General features: G+C 44.1%; 1 protein-coding gene across 4 annotated transcripts in view; it reads right to left on the bottom strand.

Moving 5' to 3' along the window:
- SLC22A18 (solute carrier family 22 member 18) overlaps positions 1-24,478 on the bottom strand; it is a 72,621-nt gene that overhangs the window by 14,635 nt on the left and 33,508 nt on the right. For all 4 annotated transcript variants that reach the window (XR_009723768.1, XM_061342461.1, XM_061342460.1 and 1 more), the window contains exons 5-7: positions 10,056-10,171; positions 9,480-9,590; positions 4,156-4,256 (exon numbers count right to left, since the gene is read on the bottom strand). Coding sequence is in view for 3 of the 4 variants with exons in the window: in XM_061342461.1 (XP_061198445.1) it covers positions 4,156-4,256; positions 9,480-9,590; positions 10,056-10,171 (328 nt within the window). In the remaining variant the exon portion in view is untranslated. The remainder of the gene's footprint in view (positions 1-4,155; positions 4,257-9,479; positions 9,591-10,055; positions 10,172-24,478) is intronic.

The following is a 24,478-nucleotide window of genomic DNA, read 5'->3' as shown; positions in this document are numbered from 1 at the left end:
ACCACAGAAGCTTTTACAACAATGCATCACCAGGTGTATTACTTTGGGCCACTCAGGTCTCCTTAAGACATACTGGGAGCAGCAGCAAGGCAAACTATGTCCCCCCATGCCAAACAAGTGGCAGTCAGAAGATGTACCAGCAGGGTGAAGGGAGACCATGCTGTGGCAGGCCACCTTGGCAAAGGGAAGAGGGTATCAAGAATGCCCTGTGCCATGAGCAGTGGCCACTGGCAATACACAGCATTATGAGCCAGTAGTAGCACCAGCTGAGCCACTTCACTGCTAACAAGTGCCATGAACCATTCCCATATGGGCAGAGCCAATGCTTAACAAAGGGAGAACCAAGACAGGTGCTTTGGGGGATAACCAGCCAAAACTTATGAGGTTGCCAGGCTCCAAAAGACAGCCTGAATTCACCTTTGAAACCTGTAAGAATCTTCTCAGGCATGGGACACCCCACAAACTTTGGAGTTCTGTGGGTCATAAAGTAACAAGACAGGACTAAGCATGATGAAGTGAGGCTGAGGAGCTTTGGACGGGATCCCTCAAGAAGGCTGCCTGAATTAGCAGGGCAACTAACATCCTCCATCTGCAAATGTGGCAAATGCATTGCCTCCTGCGGGGTTGGTGTTTCTGTGCTAACCTCCCCATGCAAAGAGCTGTTTTTGTTTTGAGTTGCCTATTTAAAATGAGGTAGACTGACCCAGAGCCATTCAAGATCTCCTCTCTAGGTGCTCTGCAGCTGTCTTGAATAAGAGGAGTGGTGAGAAAGAGATGTTTACAGTTCATTGGCCACTTCTCACCACAGTAAGTAAAATGAGGCTGAGAAGCTGAAAAATTAGGCTAAACTATTGTAGGGTAATATCCTCGAGGTAGGAGAGGAAAGTGGGAAGAAACCATTGCTATTGAGTCACCCTGGGACTGATGATCAGGCTGGGAAATGGGGCTACAACTTTACCTCTTGTGCAAGTGGAAGATGTTAGTTTTGAGATTTCATTAAAAAAATAGAAACTACAGTAACATTAAAAAAATAATATTAGTAAAATTTACCAGGAATTGGCAGAGCAGGCAACGCTTTTGTCAGCATGAGACTTCTGGGGAAGAGCAGAGTAATGGGCTCAGCAAAGTCTTGCTTGCTGTGCTGTTCCCTGTGTCTCTCTGAAGCTGGTTATTGTGTGTAAAGTGTGCTGGGAGTGAACGAGACCCTGGGATATGGTACTGGTTGTGCTGTGCAACCTGCCAGGCACTGTGTTTGATGTCTACAAGGAGGTTTAAAGTAAATGGGACAGGGTTCAATTCTTATTTTGCCCTTCATTTCTGTGATGTCAGCTCCCATCTATAAAAGTCCTTAAACTTGACCCATTTTCAGGTGCAGGGAGAGATGCAAATAGGGAAGATAGGTTTCCTCTAACAGTAGGGCTCAGAGCAAGTCCAGGAAGATGAGAAAACCCTGACAATGTTTTAGTGAAAGGCAAACTAATGAATAAGAAATCAAAGCTGAGGATCTGGTTGATGAAATTCATTGAAAAGGACATTATATTTCTTATGAATAAAGCTATAATTTACTTAGTGAAGTGGAGAAGCCAGTCAGCAGATATTAATCAACTTTCACCCATCCAGACTGGTGGAATTTGCTTGCACCTTAATCTGCATTTATATCTCCAGCAGTATCAATTCACTATGGAGCAGAAACAAATGCATCTGAAACGCCCACTTAGGCATGAAAGCGCACAAGCAGTTCTGTGGCTAGGCAGGACAGCGCTAGCACATGTTGCATTCCCTGCATACATCATACACTGGAGGAACCCCAACAGAAAGCAGTCATAAAACATTAGCCTAGTCACAGTTTGCAAGAGATATTTTTGGGTGGTTCTAGCCAGAGACCTGATCTGAAAGTAAAGACATAAATTCTAATGTTTTACAATAATTTAAAAGCCAGATGGTGAGAATATTGTTTGCGCCACTTGAGGATCTGGTCCTGCATAAACCAGAGCAGAGCTTGAACAGCCAGTGATAAAGTGGAAAGAACAGATGACAAAGCAGAAAGCAGTGCTTTGCAAGCTCTCAGGTGAGATGGCTTTACTGCCACCAGGAATTAGCAATTTTCCCCTTTCTTTTTTGGCGTTGCGACTGCAAACCTCAATGCACCATCATGAAGAGGAGAGGTTTGCATCCTATGACCACTTTACTCCTATGTTTCTGATGTCCAGAGTTTTGCACTGTAGAATATTAGTAGCAATATGGACAGAAACTGCACAGACAGATGAAGGAAAACTGCCTGGCTGACAAAAAACTAGTGTCTGTGTTAAATGTCCCGAGGCAGACTCCCCAGCAAAGCAGATGCTGCACCTGAGCCTGTAGGCCGCTTCTGGGTTAGATCGTGCTCATAGGCATGATGGGTCTCTGTGCGATGAAACCTTCTGACTATGGGAAGGGTCGGGTCTCTGGTTAGCACTAACATCTAATTATTTGTTAGGGAGCAGGGTGAATGTTATAATTCCCGTATCTTCAGGGCTGTATCTGTTATGTTGGGTACACTGGCATGGCAGTGCAGGTAACCTTATCTACAGTAGTTTCAACCAAACTAACTTGGGAAACAACAGCTGTGAAGAGAGACAGATATCCTAGACATAACAGCAGTGTCCTAAAGACAGATATCCTGGATCCAATAGCAGTGTCCAAGCTCCATCTAATACTACACCTTCTACTATGAGAAGCCCCTCCTGCTGCAGCTGTACAAGTGCTATTGCTGCCCACGTTACCCAGCTTGAAACAAGGACACCATAGCCATGCAGCAAATCAGACTGGATTGTAAATATATGTAACAGGGATTTAACTGATATGTCTAATTCAAGAGCATAGTTGCTGGGGAGCTCCTCTACATTCAAAGGAGGAAAAATGTAACAGAAGGTGACTCGGCCCCTCTAAAACCTGAGTGATTCCTTGCGTGCTGTCTAGGAGACAGCATGCAAAGACTAACACAGGGAAAGCCTCTGTCAGCAGAGGAGTTTGGATCAGAAGCATACTTTGGAGAGCAGCTACTGATCACCCCAGTTGTCACGCTGTGTTCCATGCTGTGTAACAGCAAACAGGGTTGTTTTCCAATGAGACTGGATGAGAGGGTGTATCCAGCTGGTAGCAGGTGTTGAACTCACAGGACCGAGAGACAGCTAGTCCAAAGCCACCCTCCCAGAATGGACATGGCAAAGACACCAGCTCCTTAGCTCCAGCCAGTTTACTCTGCAGACTACACTTGCTGATGTACAGCCCTATTCAAGTACCCAGATTTGGTGAGACCAAACCAACACCATGCCAAATCCAAATCACATGGAAGTAAAGCTGCCATTTCCCAGATGAGAAGCTCCTCCAGATTGCACAGGAACTCTGCAGCAATGCCCAGGAAATTAAGGCAGATTTAATAAGAAGACCACCCCTCTTCAGGATATTTCTTAACTTGCATTCCTACCTTGAGGCTTGCTTATAACCATCTGCTGTTTTTTCTGTAAAATTATTAGCCTCTTCCTCCAAAAGAAACATTCTGCTATAACACAATATCTTTTGGTTTTGGCCCTGCTACTGCCTAATTCAGCTGACCTTTTCCTTTTACCAGTTTTGGTAGTCTCAATGTTCTGTTGCCTGCCTTTTTGTCTTTTTCAGTAAAGTACAAGCTTGCTGTGCTTGTTTCCATGCAGCAGAAACAAGTCCTTCCTCTACACTGAAGGGATCTGTGAAAATGCCAGTAAGATCATCTACTTACAGAGTAATGCCAGTAAGATCATCTAATTTACAGAGTGCTACTAGGTAAATGTAAATTAGCTAACCTCCACCAGGGAAAACCTTAGTCAAGGCACTTCAGCTTCAATGTAAATTTTGTTACAAAAATCAGGACAATCTGTCACTCCTGTGAAATTTTAGCTCCACAGCTTAAAGATCTGCAAAGAAAGACAGTGGCAAGAAAGCTTTCAGAACTCTCCTTGTCCTTATTTCTTCTCATTACAAGAACAGAATAAATGTGGAGTCGCTTCTGTTTTTGCAGCCAGCTGCAGCACGCAGGATTTGACTGTCAGTATTACACCTGGATTTGGAAGAACATGTGTCAAAAAGGTAGTAATTTAGATAGTGGTGTGGCAAGAGGTGTACTTCCACTTCACTTACCATTTGAAGGACACCGAAGTATGACATCAAGTATCCAGACTCCACTGCTTCCAAGCCAAAAAAATCCATAGAGATGATTGAAAACATAATCAGGAACAAACCTAGAGGAGGGGTTAATGAAAAGCATACATAAATATACTTGCACTGCATACAGTGGTCCAGACCCTGCTCCCAATCACCCCCAGTATGAGTCAGTAGCTCTCCCTGGGATTGCCAGGACTGGATATAAACACAAGCAGAATGCTATTCAAAGTCATTGTAGTAATTTAATCTTTAAATGTTAACTTTTTTATCCCCCTTACTTTCATCTTTAAATAATGTAACTACGTAGGCTGTAGATTCAGCTGTTTATTATAAACTGGTAAATATTTGTATCATCGAAGCCAGGCTAACCATTAAGACAGCAAGAAAACATTTGTTCAGACAAGACTGTAACCATTAAAATAATCTGATTGGATGCCTCACCTCTTTTACCTGGCTTTAGATTTTCACCATGGGGAACAACCCGGTGACATCAGCCTAAATACAGAGATTTCACTGCACACCTCGGCAATGGTGAAATATCTCTTGCTTGGACCGACAGCAGTGTCGACACAAGCAGTCAGGAAAGTACTCACAGAAGCAGCACAGGTTGGGTTTGTTTTTCAATTAAGGCAATTTCTGGAAAGTGTAACAGAAAATGCCCACTTGCTTAATATCACATGAAAATACAGTAGTGTGCATTTCCACCGCCACCAAACATACACAAACATAGACATGCATACACATGCTCCCATCAAGTCACAAATATTATGACAAAATATTGCTCTCAAGGAGTGGTATAGGGTAGGAGGCTACTGCCTCCCCTAGTGTCTTGTGCACCTCAGATGGACCAAAACAGTAGGAAACTGGGGCTCTCTGCATGTGAACAACCACACAATGTGCCCACTGGAGAGCAGTGATTCTGCTGAGGAGAGAAGAGAGCAGGTGGCCTTTAGGGGTCCTACCCTTCTTTGTAGGATCCTCTGAGGTACAATGACTGGGTAAATAGGGAGCTGTGGTCCTCTTGTTCGTGAAGAAAACAGACCCCAGGAGGACTGAGAAGGCAGCTTGTGGCCTGGAAAAATGAATCACTGTGGCATGGGAAGGATTTGCTGGCATTTCCTGGAAGTGTGAGAAGAGCTATCCCAAATTGCTGACTGAAATGCTGTGGAAGACTTGCACCCTAACAAACCAGCACAACTCCACTGCATTTCAGCGCCCCAGAGGCGCTGCTATCAGTGGAGCACCTGCAGCAATGAGGACCTCCCTCCAAGCATCCCAAGCCTTTGCCTGGAGGGGCTACCACCCTCCCACAAAGCCTTCCTGAACCCCACTGGAGACACCTTTTCCTCCCATAAAGGGGATAGCTGAACCCCAGCTGGCCTCAAGTTCTGCCCTATTCTGCCACTCTCCAGATACTTGGAGAAAGTGCTGGGGAGTTGGGGTTCATGAAGATTTATGGCTTCGCCACACCCCTCCGCAAAGAGCACCTCGTCATTATCCAGTTTACTTTGAAATCACTCTCAGCTCAAGCCAGTTTAAGGTAACATGCAAATAACAGTATTTACTCACAACATCCAAACCAGGCAACAGGGTTGCACATGTTTATAAAAGGCACACGTGAAGAAATGAAAGAAAAACCACACTTCGTTTCACTTGCAGGAAGATTAGATAGAAGCGGGCACTCCCCCTTCATCCTGCTAGCGTGCTGCAGGTACCACCTAGGAGACGCTCAACCTTCCTACATACATGATGCTTCCTCCTACTACCACACACCAGCTTCTACAGCTCCTCTATCCTTTCAAGTCACTCACGGAGTTAAGGCAGATTTTGATCTTTCTCCTTCCAATGAGCTGATTTCTTTTGGAGCAAGGGGATAGGCTGTGCTTGCTAATTAGGGTTACACATTGAATCCTCTCCTGGAGATGCAACAATCTCTTCCTTAGATGGGTGTCACGCCCTGTGCTCACATGGTCATTTAAAGCTACCTGGACAAGCAAAACCCCCTTTCCCCTGTCTTCTTTCAGCAAGTAGGGGTGTCTCTCCCACTGGCCACACATTTCTTCGTGAAACCCACAAGGTGAGCACCAGACTGAACTCAAAACATTTCATGCTCATAGGAACAAGCATTTCTTACAAAGATCTCATCTGGGTAGGCTGCAGGTCAGCTGAGTGCAGCCACATGAGTAATGTACCCATCCTGGGTGGGCTTGCTAGGGTAGTGTGTGCCCGGGGTCTTCTGGGAACACCCAAAGCCCATGGAGGAGCTGCCCAGATAGGCCTTAATCCATGCTGCAAGGCTCAGGTTTTCAACTGGAAAAGAGATGGAAATTAGCAAAAGATATCCTCAGAAACTTGGCTTTTTTTTTTGAGGGGGTATAAATAAGGGGTGAACTCCTTAGGAAACTTGGCACCAGTGGGATGAATAACTAGGGTTCTGCAGCAGAAGGCAGATAAATGATTTGTGAGATGTGATAAAGACGAGGAAAAGCACCAAGGAGACACAGGAATGCAAACTGTATTTTCCAAAGGCAGCCCGTGGCTTTGGAAGGCCACTTTAGCAATCGGTACTGAGAGCCAGTGTGAGAAGGCAAGCACGGCCTCTTGGAGCCTGTCTCAGCCCTCTTACACTGAACTGCAAATGTGATGGGATGCAGAGCCCTGCGGCTCACTGCACAATCTGGTTCCACATGTGAAAAAAAATGTCCTTTTAAAAATGGGATGCAGGTGCCAAAGCAATAATGTTAAAATCAGGTTTTCCAAAGGCAGTAGGCGGTCAAAGATTCATATACTCAGCTTTTTATCAGTATTTTCAAGGTCCTGGTGATTTCTGGTCAGAAAGAGGTACGTTAGATATGTCTTTATCCTTGTGTTTTCTGTCTCTTATCTACTGCACTGCAATGAAGTTCTTTTTTCCCAGGTAAGTTGAGAACATAATTTGGCCATGCTGTAGTGTCCATCCCCTGGCAGCTACCCTCCTGCAAGAGGCACAGGGCCCGTGTCTCTGCTTTTATGCAGCACAGGGAGGAGGTTCCCAGCCCTGCAGCCCTCCTGGGGAGGCTCTTTTGGTCTCAAACAAGCTAATTTTAGACAACAATGAGATTCATAAGGAACAGAAGGTTTTCTTCTGTGTATATCACAAACTTGTTTACAAGGTAAATAGAGAACAGTCTGTAATTTGGTTAATCTAATTAATTATACAGTTGCAGCCTGGAGATGAAAGGCAAATGTACTCATGAGGAGCTCAGCCTCCAGTTGTGAGCTGCAGAGAAGTAGGTGGTGGCCGAATCCCCTTTCAGCTGCCATCATGTATGGTCAATCACTTGAAGAGAGACATTCAAAGAGAAGCCTCTAGAATTTTAGCAATTCCTCACTGTAGTGTAAGCACTATACTTGTAGCAGGAGTGCCTCAACTGAACACACACCTATTCTTATGGAAATAATCCCAGACATTTCAGTGACAGACTATTAGCCCTAGTCCTGCCTTACATCTCAGCTTCACTGTCTTCATCCTCTTTGCCTAGAAGTTCCATTGCAATTTTGGGCAGGAGATGCTTATTTTGGTTGTGTATGTTTTTGCTGTGCAAAGGAAAAACGTCTTCTGCAACAGGGAGGAATTTGCATTTCAGCAGGGATGACTAAAACAAAGTGCATGTTGCCTGGCCTTTGGAAAAAAGGAGACTGCACAGGAAATTACGGTGCAGATTCCATATGGATGTGGTCTCAGGAATTTTTAAACAGAGAAATGAATGCTACTTAAAGCTGAGAAATGAGCCAGAATCAGCAGAGAAAACCCTCTTAAAAGATCACTTGATTGTTTCGTTCTGTGAAATGCTGTCATTTTATAAAAACTTTTAAAAATAAAGTTTTAAAAGCTTAGTCTCATAAGAACCAAAAATGTGCACTGTGAGGGCAAGCCAGGCAGTCCATTCAGACTGTATCCTGTCTCCAGTGGTGGGGGAGGACCAACTGCTATTGCTGATCCAGCCAGTGCCAACTACACACAAAAAGAAATAGGAAAAAAAAACTCCAAACAAAACCCAACAACAAACCCAAAAACCCAAACCAGAAATCCTTTACTTCCCTGAGTGTTATTCTACAGCACCAGTCAGACTTGTTCCCCCAGAACCTTAGCAAAGAATAACAGAAGAACCTGACCAAGGCCAGAAATGCCATCCCTTTCTGCTTCAGCCACTCCCCACAACCAAATCTACTTTAATTTGTAAACTGAATTTCCAGTTTACAAATTAGAATTTAATTTGTAAATAATGTTTCACTTTATTTAAACTTCATGGGCTTTTCCAGATGTAGATGAAGTGGAAAAAGATGTAAAGTATAAAAGCTAAGGTGTCTTAAATCCTCTCTTAGGATCCCTGCTTAGAAGGGAAGTTTGTTCAGATGCATGATGTGCACGTGTTTTGATATGCACAAAATTCAATCCTTGAAACCATAATCTAGACAAACTGCATTTTTAAGTTTGACTGGGAAAAAAGCCATGAAAATGTGTGTAAGGGCAGAGAGCACCACCACTAACAAGGCTGACGTGCTGGCTTGTCTTTAAACAAGCAGGGGGAAAGGCAGACAAAATTAACGATTACTAAACTGTGGCCAAGGATATGTATAACCAGGCAAAGTGGGAGACATGGACCATGCCAGGACAGCAACTGACTCAAAGGGAGCAGGGAAACAGGCAGGGCTGGGATGGGGGTTTGAAGTAGCAGCTGGTTCCCACCATGACACAAAACCCCAAGTGGAATATATAAAGAATAGAAGAACAGGCGCCACCATTGACATGCAAGGGAAGAAACATGCTGTGGCTTCCCTTCTTGCAGCTAACAGTTAGAACAGCCATGGCTTCTTGTCCAGCAATAGTTTTTAGTTGCTGGGAAAAAGGTTAGGATACATATACCTCTTAAAATCACCAAGTAAATCAAGAAGGACCTCAGCGTTTCTGGCAGAGGAAAAACTATTTCCTTCTGCTCTGAAGAGGTTACAGCCTAAACAGAAATGGCAGTCAAGAGGAAAAAGTATTTAGAGGGGGACGGAGCAGAGAGATTAAGCGATTTGCCAAAAGTCACAGAAGCAGCCTGTGACAAGTAGTCTGTTTTACATTAAGTCCCAGGGTTTTGACCCATGTACCTTCAGAGCGTTTGAAAGTATCCAGCATCAAGTTAGGAACTGAATTCTCACCGCTCCATGATCTAATGAAATGCGCTTCCAGTAACTTGAGACAAGCCTGGTCTACAGTGTATGTCACCTTATTTTAAATACATCAGCAATTACAAGTAATGAGTTAGATTTACCTATGGGAAGTCCAGCAAAAACTTTGACTATGAAAACTTCTGTTACTCCCGGAAACTTCATCAGGCGTAGTATTTCTCTGATGCTAAACACACTGCCAGACTGTGATGTGCCTACAGAAGATGACATATTGATTAATAATCTATATATATAGGTTGTAGGCAGAAAACAAGAAACTCTGTGACTGTCTGCTGAGGTTCACCACCAGCTTTCTGAAAAGGCATGTCTCTGCAGCACCAGCTTTGTGCCAATGGCAGGAGGTTGGGAGCCGGTACTAGGCCTGCATGCAGAGGACTGCTGTGAGACAGCAGGACTGCCTCCTGTGCCAGGCCAAATTAACCCCCAGCAAGAGGTTCACATTCACCTTCACAAGCACTGGGCTGGAAAGCCTGCAAATCTGCATGGCAGAGTGGTTAACAGGTAGAAAATAATACTCTTTTAAGCATTGAAGTGTCAGCATTTCAAGGTTGGCACCTTTTTGCCTTAAAATAAGTGCCCAAGTCTTTTAGCAGTCCCTACAGCATGTCAATCCCCTGTCCCTATTCACATGCTGTTTATCAGAAACACTAAATACTTACTGTGCTCTGTCAAATGATGATCTGACTTTGGTTTAGCCTGCAAAGGGATCCAAAACATCGCTATCACGGTATTTATGAGATTTCCCACCAGCCCCACATATATAGGAGCAAAAATGCTGCAAACAGAAAAAACACAAGTAAGTGGGTAAATATAAACAAGAAATGTTTACCTCCATTCTGCAAAAGGCTTGGGCATTTGGATGAGGAACAATCCTCTTGAAGTCATAGTACATAAGGCTATAAAAAAGCACACATTCTGTCATGGAGGTTTTGTATATGACCACAGTTTGAAATTTCAGCAAAAATTACTATTGGCATAAAGATCATTTATTGTTTGTATGAATAAAAGGATATAACACAATGCTTTAAAATTGTGTCATGCAAAAAGAGCTCTTCTTGGTTTAATGAACCTTACAAATCTTTCCATTGAAAGCTCAGCATCTGCTTCTTAGGATCCATCTAATCCCCATCTAATCCGCAATTTCATTCATCTAAGTATCATCTCAGTCCTTGAAATTTCTCAGTGCAATCCAATGAATTTAAGGACAGTGAAAAAGTACTCAAGATGATTAAGGATGGTAGAATACAGCCCAACCTACAACCAGAACTGAAAACACCATTTGAAAAGGAGCTGCTAAAAATAACAGTCGTGATTTACAAAACCTTCTGAGGAGGTGAGTAAACAGCACTTCAATTGATGCACCTCCAGAGGTGCCTAAAATCAAATCAACACTGCTTCAACTGTCCTTCACAGCCCCAAAAGCTGGATCTACAGAAGTAGAGCCACATCCTTAGATGCAGACACAGTGAACAGCTATTATTAACAGTAGTTAAACAATGATAAAAAGAAACAATTTCAACTTAACTAAAAAAACCAAACACAAACCACATAAAAGGCATTAGAGTCAATAATAAATCCTCAATTATCACTGTCCTCTTAAAAGAGAAAATTAGGAAATTACTCCTCCTAGTATTTAAGATCATGTGGGAAAATGAATTTCAGACTCTGAAGGGCTTTAACTGTGCCAAACACAGGTGGAATGAAGTCCAGGGCTGTAAGACTGAAACTCAGGAGAGTCAAGCTGAAAACAAAGGGTGAAGCTTGTTTTGTTCTTAACAGTGAGAGCAATTATCCACTAAACCAGTTCACTAAAAGTCTCCCCTATCAGGGGAACCCTGTTAGTTGAAGGGTTTCATAAAGCATTTGCTTAAAACCTACTGCAGGGGACAGGTTTGGGATGGGAATGCCCAGCGGAAACACCAAAGGGGGGTGTCACAGAAGGCACAAGACTAAGTGACCATCATGTTGTTTTGAGGGCATCGACATTTAAACACCCTAGCTTCAGCAAACTAATGCATGTGTTTCAACAGGGAAAGCTTTGTAGCCATGTGGGTCTATTCAGACTCAGAGGTGACCACGCCATCCCCAGCAACCTGTGTTGTAAAAACAAGATGCAAAAGCGAGCTCTGAGCAGCCAACCAATGCTCCCTGTGAGCCTGCTGATACAGAGCAGCTTATTGCCTGACCTTTTACTGATGTTTTCCTTGTCAGACCATTGTATATATTTTTCATGAATAACCAGCAGCAGTAATTGTAGAAGCCTCAAGTTTCCTCCGTGCTAGACAAAGGTCTGAATAATTTATAGAGTATTATTAAAGTCCCAGAACAAGACAGGCAAGGATTGAGATGCTAACAACTGAGAAAAGCATCAAAGAGCAAATACATACATATACACACTTATTTTCACTAGTAGCAACAGCAGAAATCCCAGCTGAATATTTTAATTCTCATTAATTATTCTTAATAACAACAAAGACAGATAATATCTTCCTGCAAATGGACTTAGTGCAGTAATTTAGACCTGCTGCCTTCCATCTGCCAAGCTGTTCTGCTAATTACCCCAGACCACAAAATTAGTCATTTACTAGATCATTAGTTTTTATTTTTAGTGCAGCAGATTGCCACTTTCTGATTTAAAATTATCTGTCAAGCAGTTCCCAAACTACTGAAATTAACTTTGCGGACCCAAATTTTTATCCAAGAAATCTGGAATTTCTACTTTGCATTGCAACATACAGTAAATTTGCTAACAAAAAAAAAAAAAAAGAAGGGATGAAATAATCACAATAAGTAGCTGCAGCTGGTTTAGTGGTTTTTAGGGCTTCTATATTTCAAGCTTTCCTTCTGATATGGAAAAAATGCATCCAAAAATCTTCATTGGACAAAAAAACTTTCTTCACAGTCCTGTTTTTTCCTGAGGTTTTTCAGAATCCCACATGCCAACATAAATATGTTTTATCCTTCAGATCCAAGAAGAATTATAGGAAACAATGAGAAAAGGATCCCCCTATAGAATTAGAAAGCAAAAATTGCACTGCTTCACTACAGGCGTACCACTGATAATTCATTGCTGTGGAATGAGAGAAGAAACTTGACAATATACCTATTTGGGAAAAGCTGGTCTTACTGTAATGGATTTGTGGCATTTTGTATGGCTGGACTCTGAAATCAGAGAAATCCAGTAAAATATCAAGCCCAAAACTGTGTTTCCCAGACAGGCCTGAAGTGTTCAAAATCATCTGAAAACCCCTTTTCTTAACCACAGCTTTCTGTAAGCACTTCATCTTTTTCCACATATTAAACAGTTGCATTCCTACATGGAAAGGTGATGAAGGTGCACTCTCAGATTAGCTTCTCCACTATCTCATCCTTTGGCAGGGATGAACTCTGGAATTGGAGAGGACGCATTTGTGCCCAGGAACCCACTCCTTGCATTTCTCTGTTTGCTCATTTCAGAAATATGAAGTGAAACCAAGGGTTATAAAAATGCCTTATCAACACAGCAGGTCATCAATTTTTTTCCCTGATGGAGCTTAATTTCTTTTTTTCTGATGTTTCCATTACAACCAATGAGTTACTCATGATGACACCTCCCGTGCCACCCCTCTGGTACATAATCAGTGGGACACATCCTCCCACTCCTACAGTAAAGAGCAACTGTTCTACAAAGCAGCAGCGCAGGGCAGCTGTCCTGGGTTCAGCAGTTGCAGTCATTTTTTCTCCTTCTTAGTAGCTGGTGCAGTGCTGTGTTTTTGACTTCTGGCCTGGGAATCGTGCTGATAACACCGGTGTTTTTAGTTACCACTCAAATGTTTTGGTCTGGCCAAGGGCTTTGTGAGCCTCATGCTCTGCCAGGAAGGAGGGGAAGCTGGAAGGAAGCAGAGACAGGACACCTGATCCAAACTGACCAAAGAGGTATTCCATACCACAGCACGTCATGCCCAGGATGTAACTGGGAGTTACCCGGAAGGGCTAGAGTGGACTGCAGGGTTGGAGGAGGTATCGGTTGGTGCTTGGTCGGGCTGGGGGGGGCGAGTTATCGGTCGGCGGGTGGTGAGGTGTTGTATTCTCTTCCCTTGTTATTTCCTTTATTATTATTGGTGGCAGCAGTAGTGATTTGTGTTATACCTTAGTTACTAAACTGTTCTTATCTCAAGCCGTGGGAGTTACATTCTTTTGTATTCTCCTCTCTGTCCTTCTGGGAGCAGGGGGGGAAAGAACGGGGGTGAGTGAGTGAATGAGCTGCCTGACTGGTTTTAAATCATGACAGCAGCTTTCTTGACACATCACCACTTCTGAATCCCCTGTAGGATGCTTTGGGACTTGGGTAGGGGAGGGACTGCACATATTGTCTTTTCCTGTTACACAAAGTCACATAAATATTTACACTGTCATGTAGAAGGACACAAATGCTAAAACCAGTGTGCATGTGCTGAATTATTATTTCTGGCAGCAGCGAAGACAAATGCCAGTGGGTTGAGCTAACAATATTCTTGCAACAATGCTGACAGGAGACTGGAGGCCAGTGCATTTGCTGGGGAAACTGGTTGAAGTTGCAATGATGCTGCTGGATCCTCAGCTGGAGCTGCTCCATGTCACTGCCACTGACAGGGAAAACTACCCACACGTTTGGACGCCACCGGGTGGGGAGCTGCAGCCCTGCAGAGGTGGATGGGACGGAGGTGGTAGTGGTTTGGAGGAGTCCAACAAGTAGCAGGAGGGTAGGGGAGGGTCTGCACCACATAACAGCCCCAGGGAACAGTGCTTTGGCAGGGGAAACAGTCATGCTATTGCCACCGTCAGAGAAAACAGCTGGAGGTTATCACTGATAATCCCTCTGCTTTGCTTGCTGGACCATTTCCTACGTTCTAAGCAAGTGCAGGACCTGGGGCTAAACTGTTGCTCTTATTTCTTACTGGTCTGATGAGGAACAGGTGGCACAAAACAGAACAGCAAAGCTAAAGGTGAGACACTCCAGCCCCTCAGCGGAGCCAAAGGCTAAGGGTAAGAATGATTGCTGTGTTGACAACTCCTGCTGGCTTGTGGGCACACTTTTTTTTTTTCTTCCTTTTTAAAAAGAGTTAAACATGAAATCTCATCTGTGCTGATACCAGTGTGATTCCTTCTGCATTCAGTTTTACCTGCCTGGCTGAGCAGGAGGAAGTTTTGCCAGGAAGGGATGTGGTGTCATTATTAAGAAAAATGAGGCACATTAAGCAGGTTGCTCCCACAGGACCTTTTCCCATCCTCTTTCCCTTCCTGCCCTCCCTCTTGTCCCTCCTGGCTGTCCACAAACCAGCCATGTGAAGCCAGCGCAAGCTGTGCCAAAACCAGCAGCAGATTTCCTGAGCAGAGCAGAACAAAGGATGCGGACAGGACTAATACAATTAAATTAAAGGGAGCAAAAGGACGCAGCAGCTTTGGCAGCTGGAATTATTGTGTGGCCTCTTCCAGCTTCTTGCTGATTAATAGAGGCTGAGAGCCTTTACTGTCCTAGGCTTTATGGTCAAAATAACTTGAATAACTTATCTGCATACTTCAGCACATTACTTGTATTTCCTTTGCTTCTCTTGCATCTAGAGAAAGAGTCCCTTGCTGACTCTTTGTTAGCAGCCTTCCTTGCTGTCCCTTGGGGTTTTCTGGTAGCGAAGCTCCTCTCAGGTTGTCAGTTAAGACCACAGCTGTCTGTTGTTTGTGTGTTTTCTGCCTTGCCCTGAAAGGGAGGAACAAAATGCACTGTCCTGTCCTACATGGGACTGATATGCCCCAAGGTCCTGCTGCCAGGAGGGTATAAAGCAATCAGCTGCAGGGAGCAAACGCTTGAACTCAGAGGAGAACTAGTTTTTGCTAATTTTTGCCAACAGGATCAGCTGCAGCTTGCCCCAACCTAAAGCTTTTAGAAAAATACGAAGAAAACATGAGCAATGGGACCTAGAGGCCAGGAGCACGTAACATCAGCCAAACACTGCTTAATGATGCAACGAAAGCCTCTCCTTTTCATCTTCCTGACACCATGAGGCAAGTGTGGTGGATGCATTAAAAGCATTATTTAGAAGAGTTTTAAAGGGTTTCAAGAAGTGGGATGTCCAGCCCTGGGCACGGTTGCCACAGGACCAAGTAAAAGGCTCACTTGGTAGCCTGTGGCCATGGATAAGGGACAAGTGGCTGACAGCTAGGATCGTCCACCTGGAAACTCCACCTTTAATGCTGCTGGGAAAGAAGAACCGATGATAAAACCTTTAATAGTAATGTCATGGCAAACCAATTAAATCCAAATAAAATATTAGCATTCCAAGCAAGCTGGAGAATGGTTGCGTTTCTTCCAACCAGCCTCAATGTTTACTTGTAAGTAACTGTAAATCCCAATGTGCACCACGCTTTTCAGGTAAGGGGAAACAAGGACACACTCTATGTTGTTCTAGAACCCGCTCCCATCAGGGTCAAATAGTATGAGGCAGATGAGTGCAGGCAGGGTTCAGTTTCTGAATCATGACAACACAGTAACACAAATGACAGCAGGGGCTCCCAAAGGCTCCCCAGCTCCTGGAAATGTCTTTTCTGTGGCTCTGCCCTAAGTGTCACATGCCCCTGAAGTCAGAGGCAGCACATGTGAAGCATCAGAAAAATCTGGCAAAGTTTACAGCAAATGCAGCTCTTGGAAAGCAGAGCCTGGCCAAACAAGTATGTGTGGGTGTACGTACATACAGATATATGTACAAACATATGTGCAGAGCACTTCCCAGTACAGTAGCTTTGAAGTAACGCTTTCTGCAAAACCTCCATGAAAAATTCAATCCCACAGAGGCATGGAGTTGCACCATGCAGAGATCAGGCAGTGGCTGAGGAGCATGAGCAAGCCCACTGACCAGGCATTTTCAGGCAGGTAATATTTTCAACTCACAAATTAAGGCATTTGAACAGATTCCCTGCTGGCACCTGCCAGCTACAGCCTCCAGGCAGTGCCAAGGAGGTGTGGGTACCAGAGCTTCCCACTTCTACCAAGGAAGGCTACAACAAACCAGTATGGGATACAGCACTGGGCTCCAGCCCAGATTTCAGTTCTTGCTCTGACCTTGCTGGGCTGTAATTCTCATCTTTGGTTTCCTACCTGAAAAGGCTGGGACAGACCCTCAAAGGTACCTAGGGGAGGCTGCATTCAGGCTGTATGTACCACGAGATGGTATCAATTGCTTTCTGATTAGCATTCCAGCCATAGAACCCTGCTCTGCAAAGCCCAGGAGAAAAACATGCATGTGTAATTGCACAGTTAAATGCTGCATCAATATAGCAATTCTTTTGAGGAGGAAGCAGTTCCAAACGATTCCCTGAGGATTAAAGGATCAATGTGTATTTCCGCAGTGAATGGGATTGCGTTTGTTTTCTTTCTCTTTTTCTTAATAAAGTCAAAGTTGAACATGGAGAGAGCACAAATTGTTTTTTAGTGACTCACTCCTACTTCAAAACAGTTCAGCATAAAGCAGGCATTCATAGCCGGCCCAGATTCCTTAAAGAGCTCTGAAAGGACTCTCAAAATACTTCTTTGATTGCAGTCTGGCTACACTATCCACTCATCCACTCACACACTTAGAAGGGTGGCTGTGGGTGAGAAATAGTTGGTTAGTTAAAAAGAAAAGAAAAGCAAAAAACTGAGGTGGAAAAATTAAAGTTCAAGTGAAACCATGACACCAAACCATGCTGTCCAGTAAAACAGCTCTAGGTCCATAAGGAGGTGAGCAGAGGTCACTGTGTTGTTCCTGATAACTAACATAAACTTTGTGCATAATTATTGTAAATTAGTGATGGTTTCATTCAATGAACTCTGTTTTACAGCTACAATGCTTGCTGAAAACATTTCATCTTTGACCCACTGTGGTCTGGGCTAGGTTGTTGAGATTCCTCCTAAAGACTAAAGAAGCAAGCGCATTTCCCCAAAGCTTCTTAAAGAAACAAAACCACAAAAACCTCAATCAAAAATAGACTGAGCCTCAAAAAAAATTCACATTTCCTAGAACATTCATGCAAATATACACAGACAGTCCAGCTTCCAGGGCGAAAAACTGTACAGTAACACAAACACAAGTAGCCCAGTGCTCAAAGCAGGCCTGCCAGTAAAGGGCAGCCAGTACTACCCATCACATTATCTGTGTCCTTGAGAGGAAAACAAAAAGAAGCCTCAAACCTTCCTCTCCACTGTTCCTATTCCCTATCCTCATAGAGAAAACTTCACAAGGCATGAATAAGTGTGGCATGAATCTTTCCCTCTGGCTCTCCTGTCCAAGCAAATGCTCATGTGAAAGAAGCAAAGAGTGCAGGTTAATGCCAGCTGAAGGAGTGTTAAATCCCAGGTGGGAACAAATGCCAACTCCAAGGGACATATGCCAGAGAAAGATACCCTTTCTTCCTTGCTTCCTCATGGTCAGGTAGAAGGTACTTCACAGAGGCAGGACAAATCACCTAAGATAAATCACCCATATTTTGCTGTAGCCCCTCAGTGGAACTCCTTTGGTTTCAATTCTCCCATTATTTCACTGTGAGCCTGGGATTTCTCTAGAGACAGAACATAAAACCTAAGCAGATACCCCACACCACCCATATGTTAGCAGGAAAAGGAGGCAGTTCACTGCCGTGATAAAACTGGAAACAATGACCAGGGTGCCCTTTTTGCCACGTGTTTTAGATAAGCAGCAGAAGTCGGTTGCTGCTGCTCTGGGGAGAGCAGAAGGTTCTTATTTCTTATTCAGTCCAATGAATTTGACACCAAAGAGATGGTGATACTTCGTGTCCACACCCTCCACAGAGCCCCAGAGGGTGAGAATGAGTCACCCACAGAGAAATACTCATTCAACTGCTTATTTGTAGTGGCAGCAACATCTGGAAAATTTGGGTGGTGGGAAAACGAAAAAAGATGAAGGGGGAGGTATGGGCATCCTACATCACCCATTTCTGTCAGAACTGGGCGAAGAAGGAATGCTAGTAACTGGAACTGGTGCATTAGCAGCGCAAAAAGCCAGGAGTGCAATTGCAGAGGCATGTTGGAACCGTTGTGTGCTGGCAACACCAGATGTGGAACAGGGCCAGGAGTTTACAGGCATCCCCAAAGTCATCTGAGCTACCTGTGGCTTAACTTTCTCTAAGGGACATTCACTCCTGTGTGCATCACTGACCCAGCACAAGGAGGACTGCTGGTGGGACTTGACACCCAACCTTGCAGAAAAAACACTTTAGGTCAGTGCTGGGCACAGAATAAAAACACTTGGACTTCTTCGCAGGGAAAATCCTCCTTTTGCAGAGCTCCCTATGTAAGCAGTGCTCTGTGTGAATGGATAAGGCTGGTTGTCCATCATGGACTTCACAGCAACAAAGCTGTCTGACCCCATGAGCGCCTGCCGCAGAGAAAATCTCAGCAATGAAAAGCAACTCGAACTAACTGGCCCCTGCCGCAGCCCCAGATCAATTACAGTGGATCCTGCTGCCGGGCTGAGAAGGGGATGGTTGCAGCAGCATGCTAATTCTCAGGCAGCTGGAGCAGGCTGCCTACGCCAGCCCGTCCTGCTGCCTGATCCAATATAGTGCTCTTCCAAGGAACTCGGCTAATTGCCGGAAGAGGCATATCAGTTACGCCTCAATTAGATGTGGGCGGATTTGCATGCTTTGCCCATAATCCACCACTAATTTCAAGTATCATTTATTCTCGTATGCTCTTTTCTGGCAAAACATGCCATTTCAATAATGCTGCACTTTGCTAATTCAAAGCTTGCACTTATTTGTGTGATTGTCGCTTTTCCCTATTGCACAATATAGACAGCCCCACTGGCATCAAACACCTGCACATTTAATGCATTTATAACAAATGGGGGAATAAGATGCACTCCCCAAAAGATTTTAGCCAGCTGGCTGGCTAAGGTGTTGCTTGCCTCATGCTCCATGGTATCATCCTGTATGTCTAGAAATGGAGAAGTCTAGACAAGGACCAGGTATGAGCTGCACACCCTGAACAGGGGGTTGCAACATTTGGCTTTGATCCCAGCAGCACTAATACTGGATGAGCTGTGACAGGTCAAGATAGGTATCAGAAAGTAGGTGTAAGTGGTCAGTTCTCACAACAGAGGCATCCGAAAGGTGAGGCCAGGACATGTGCTGTTCAATCTACCTGTGAACAATCTGAAGCAGCAGTGAGGTAAGAAAGTTTGCTGAGGATACACAACTATAAAGAGTGCTGGGGGAAAGAACAGTCACTGGGGAATTGCATATGGTCCTTACAGGGCTGAGGGATTAGGCAATAATGTGGCAGCTGAAAGTCAGTGAAAATTAAATTTGAAGTGATGCCTGAAGGGAAAACAAGTCTTAAATTCACATATGAAATGATGGTTTATGAGCTGCTTATTATTACTGAGGAGTAAGACCTTTGAACTATCATAGACTATTCCACAAAATCCAAAATCATTGGCTCAGTGCTCAGCTAACTAAACATTGGGGATTACTATGAAAGAAGCAGCAAGTGAACAGAGAACCTCATTAGACTACTGTATAAACTCCTGGTTCAGCAGTACTTTGAAAAGTGCATGCAGTTCTGGTCCCCTTTCCAAAAAAGGTATCTAAGAAATGGGACAGGCTAAGAGGACAGCAATGAGGACAGTTCATGGTGTCTGGTTTTATGCCTGAGAAGGCTGACAGACAAGTGATATCTAAGAAAGGTTCACGTCAGTGAGGGAGTTGGAGCAGGGGGCTAGGAAGTGACTGACATGGTCATTTCCACCACAAGAACTGGAAAGCACCAAACAAAGCTGATAAAGATTGCTTCAAATGAAGAGAAAGGCCTAATTATTCCCACAGCATGTAGAAGGTCAGTGGAGTTTGTAGCTACTGGTATTGTGGAAGCAAAAGGTTTAGAAAGGCACAAGGAGACGCTAGACAAGCACTTGGAAGAATGATCCACTGAGGGTTACCAAGGAGTCATGAACCACATTCATTCATGTCAGGAAATCCCCTGAGCTGAGAACAGTTGGAGGCTGGAAAAGTAATCAGTGAAGTATTGTGCAAGTTTGCCCTACTCTTTCTCTTCCCTAGGCTTCTTACTATGAAGGATACCAGATAATGTTGGAGATGCAAGTGCTATTTCCTTCTTTGCAGCCTGAACCAAAACCATGTCTCTCACCACCATTTCACAAACCAGACAGACCCTTTTTGCTCATTCCCTGGAAAATTATTCTTTTTTTTTCTACAATCCTTAAACATTTCAGATAACAAATAAGAAAAACCACAGCTCTCACTTTGTGCTGGGACACTCAGTTAGGAAAGGGTAGTGCTACGTTTTGGGTCAAGAAATATTCACCTGTCTTATCAGTTGACTGTTTAATGCAACACGAAGATGCAGTCTCCCATCTCTTAAACATGGATTTCCCCAGTCTTTCTTGGACACTCAAAGCACACAAAGTAACAATAGTTTTCTGTGTCTCCCCCTTCTTCTTGATGGAGGTTTGTTCCCTAACGGTGGCAGCGCCTTTAAGTAATTTTTTATTTTTTTTTAAATTAAGCAACAAAACCTGCTCTTCTAAGCTCAGAATGTGGTAAATTATTAAAACGTTCAGTTTGGGTGTGCCGCTGGGTAAGGACTCCCACACAGACTGGTTAGAAGGTGAGCAGTGCTTGCTAGACTACCTGGTGACTCACCACCAAACGCATCGTTAATCATAAGTTACAGCATGTCTGACTTCATAGAGTACTGTAGGTGGTGTGAAATCATCTTTGAATGAGTTCAAGCTTTTTCTAGCTTTTATGAGGTTACAATGTTACAGACTCCAAAAGACTCAGCTGGGCAGGAAACTGTTGAGGATTTGCTGTAGTAATCTGGGCTGCACTCCCAGCATGCCAGGTCTCGACCCACGGTGGTGGTTTTAGAGTATCTGCAAGTTTGGCATCATCTGGAATTGTCTCACCAATTGTGATGCACTACTCACCCAGAGCTCGCTCAAAACAATGCGGGGGCAGAGTTGAAATTTTGCTGCCCAAGGATGAGGGGTGGAGTCTGGATAGTTCCTGCTGGGGAAAGAGGTAGGATTTGGCTGGGAAAGAAAGCACGAAGAGAGTTCTTGGCAAGCCAGGACCACTGCCTTTGCTGATGCTAGGGAGACAGGTGATGACTGCTACTTCCAAGAGGACCTCTTGTGCCTTCCAAAAACAAGACACTGATGCCAGATGCTCTGGCTTTCCTCAATGAGCATGTCATCTTGCCACTTTGGCACAGGCAAGTAGACAATAGGACTGTGGGCAGACAGTCCAATACCGCAGGCAACTACCTATTTTGCCAGTGCTTGGAGGTGTCCCAGCATCAGCCCACCAAAGGACACAAGCTGCCAGTTCCTTTTGCAAGCAGGGCACTGGTGAGGCTACTCCAATCCAATAGCACAATCCCTGTGTCATGCAAAAGGAAAGGCTCCCTCCACAGCCCACACCCAAAGGCTGACAAGCTAGACAGCAAAGTCATTGACTAGCCAAGTCTGACACTTAAATTTCATCTCTTACCAGGACCACATTCATGTTAATAACATTTTTAAGCTACGTAATCCCTGGCAAAACAAGTTACTTTTTTACCTTGAGGTAAGTAACTGTAACAGCATCCTACCAGAGGTAGGGCATGGACTGATCCTTGCCTTGGAACAAGTAGTGGCAGCCAACACCTCCTACCTTGAGGTGTGAAAAATCTTGTCATGCTGCATCAAGGGCTCCAGCACCTTTTGTCTAGTAAGACCTTCTAATGAAATAGGACACATTAGAGCTAATTTTGTAGGGGAAGCAATGTTGAAACACTAATACCAAAAAGTCACAAATAAAACATTTCACACATGAGGGGGAACACTTCCCAGCATCCCACTCCAACCTCTTCGGTTGCACAACAGGCCTCTTGAAAACAACCCTTTCTCTAGCAAAGACAGAGCCTGAGGGCTGTGGTGCAGATGATTTGACTTCATGAAGAGTTGGATCCCAGAAGGAGGCATCTGCATGAGAAGAGTGAGTCATTCCACTTCGATAATTAAAGGTGCACAGTTCGTTTGCTTGGACAGGCTTCATATGCTCAAACCTGGCGCAGTCTCACTGTATTTACTGAACTCCCCCAATTAAGTATTTTGTTTCCCTCAGCCCATAATGACAATGGATTCTGCATGTTAAATATATCCAGAAAAGAGGTTGTTCTGCGTTGCATATTTGCAAACTGTAGTAGTTTTCTCCCTTATACCATTTTGTAGGACAAACGCTAGCCAAGGAACAGATAGGAAACTCTGCACTGAAAGATGTATTTTCAACTGCTTTGTTAAGCACAGTAGAATATCATTTATTTGGGCTAAAAAGTACATTCAATATTAACTGAAGTTGCTTGAACTTTTTGGAGCAATGAATTAAAAACAGATTTAATACACTTCATACCAATTAAATGTAATTGCAGGGCTTTCTATACACCTTTCATATTTCAGTGGCCAAAGCCCTGAATGAGAACAACCAGACTTAGTGAAACGGTTGCACTTTGAGCTCTGCCTAACACACCTTTGCTCTCAGTTACAGGCACTCCCCTTAGGCAGAAACAGCACTTCGTTCCTTGTTCTCACCACGTTTCATCTTGGCCCCAGTGCTGGGACCACCTACAGGGATGCTAGTTAGTATCAGCTGCATTATGCTGAACTGGTATTTACAGGAGTGCTTGGTGGGAACCACATCTTAGGCAGCCTCATGGGCAGCCTCTCCACCCAGCCACATGCTTACAGCATAAGCTTGCTCCATTCACCACCAATGGAGCACAGAAACTGCAAGCTACCTGACAGACTCGCAAGGAGAATTGAAAGCTGAGTGTTTACTCTATTTTCAGTTGCGTTTAATGGCAGATTAGCAGCTGGAAACAAACTGGGGTGAGCAGTGTGTGAGCCACCAGCTGTCTGCAGGCCAGGAGCTGTATCCAAACCAAGAATTTGGAAACCTCAACAATATATTTCTGTAACTCCAATGAGCAAAACTCTGGTCCGTTGCATGCTTGGGGTTTGCTGTACCTAAGAGATTTACATTGCAAGTCATCTGGTATTGCAGGAGCCAGAGGCCACACACTTTGGCAGGGATCTTAGGGAACACCTGTATTTTAGATGCTACAACCAGGTAACTCAAGGCAGCAATGGGCCATGTTCCCTAGTGTCTGACAGTGACAATGGTTTTAGACTAGCACTTGTGATATCCTGGATCCTTGGAGAAGCTGGTTGCTTTCAGCACACCAAAGAGGTCCACATCAACAGACAAACTGGCTCATGAGGAAATTATTTGCTTTTTGAGCTGACTAGCGGTTGGTTGTTTTTTCTCTTTGCAGTGCAATAGTGAAGAAGTGAGATGAAAACACACAATTCTTTACCTTCAACAGGGCAAAACTATGAAAACATGGACTTCAGGATGCTGCCAAGCCTGTTAGAGGTACATCTGTACAGCACCAGGAAAATGTTGGGGTGTCCAAAGTACAAGGATCTCCAGACCTGGGTCCATATCAGTCTTCATAATAGTCTTTATATAATAAAGTTTTCCTTTCTTACATACAGAGACAGACCTAATGAAGTAGCAGCTGAAAGACTCACACCTTAAATCTCATAATCTATAACATACCTGTGGGTGACGGTGGTACAAATACCCCATATGTACTCACACAGAAATGAAGCACAGAAACCTAAGTGTCCCAGTAAGGTTCCATAAAGATCATGGTGGAAGAAGAGCCTTAAAAATCAGGTGCCTCACATACCACGTTTAGTGCTCAGACAAGTGGGCCACACTTTCCCTCTCCTCTTCCTTTTCCATGGATCCCCCAAAAGTCTTTTCTGTTTCCCCAGCCACACCACCAATGCAATGAGAACCCAAAACTTGCTGCATCTTGCAACATCCTGCCAACGCAACACCAATGAATGCATATTACAGCACTATTGATGAGAGAAGCACACACATGTAGGTTTTGAAAGTGTGTGACATCCCTATTACTGTTTCAAGAATTTCTCCTAAGGAGCCTTGCCATTGCATGCTGGTGTTGACTGACCCAGCTCCATAGGAACTAGCTCCCTCAGAA

This window comes from Neopsephotus bourkii, unplaced genomic scaffold (assembly GCF_033783945.1).
Source record: "Neopsephotus bourkii isolate Nb327-2 ecotype Australia unplaced genomic scaffold, CSIRO-AGI_Nbou_v1 NB_1792, whole genome shotgun sequence".
Lineage (NCBI taxonomy): Eukaryota > Metazoa > Chordata > Aves > Psittaciformes > Psittacidae > Neopsephotus > Neopsephotus bourkii.
The sequence above is the reverse complement of the archived record's forward strand: the minus strand, read 5'-3'. Positions and strand labels throughout refer to the sequence as shown.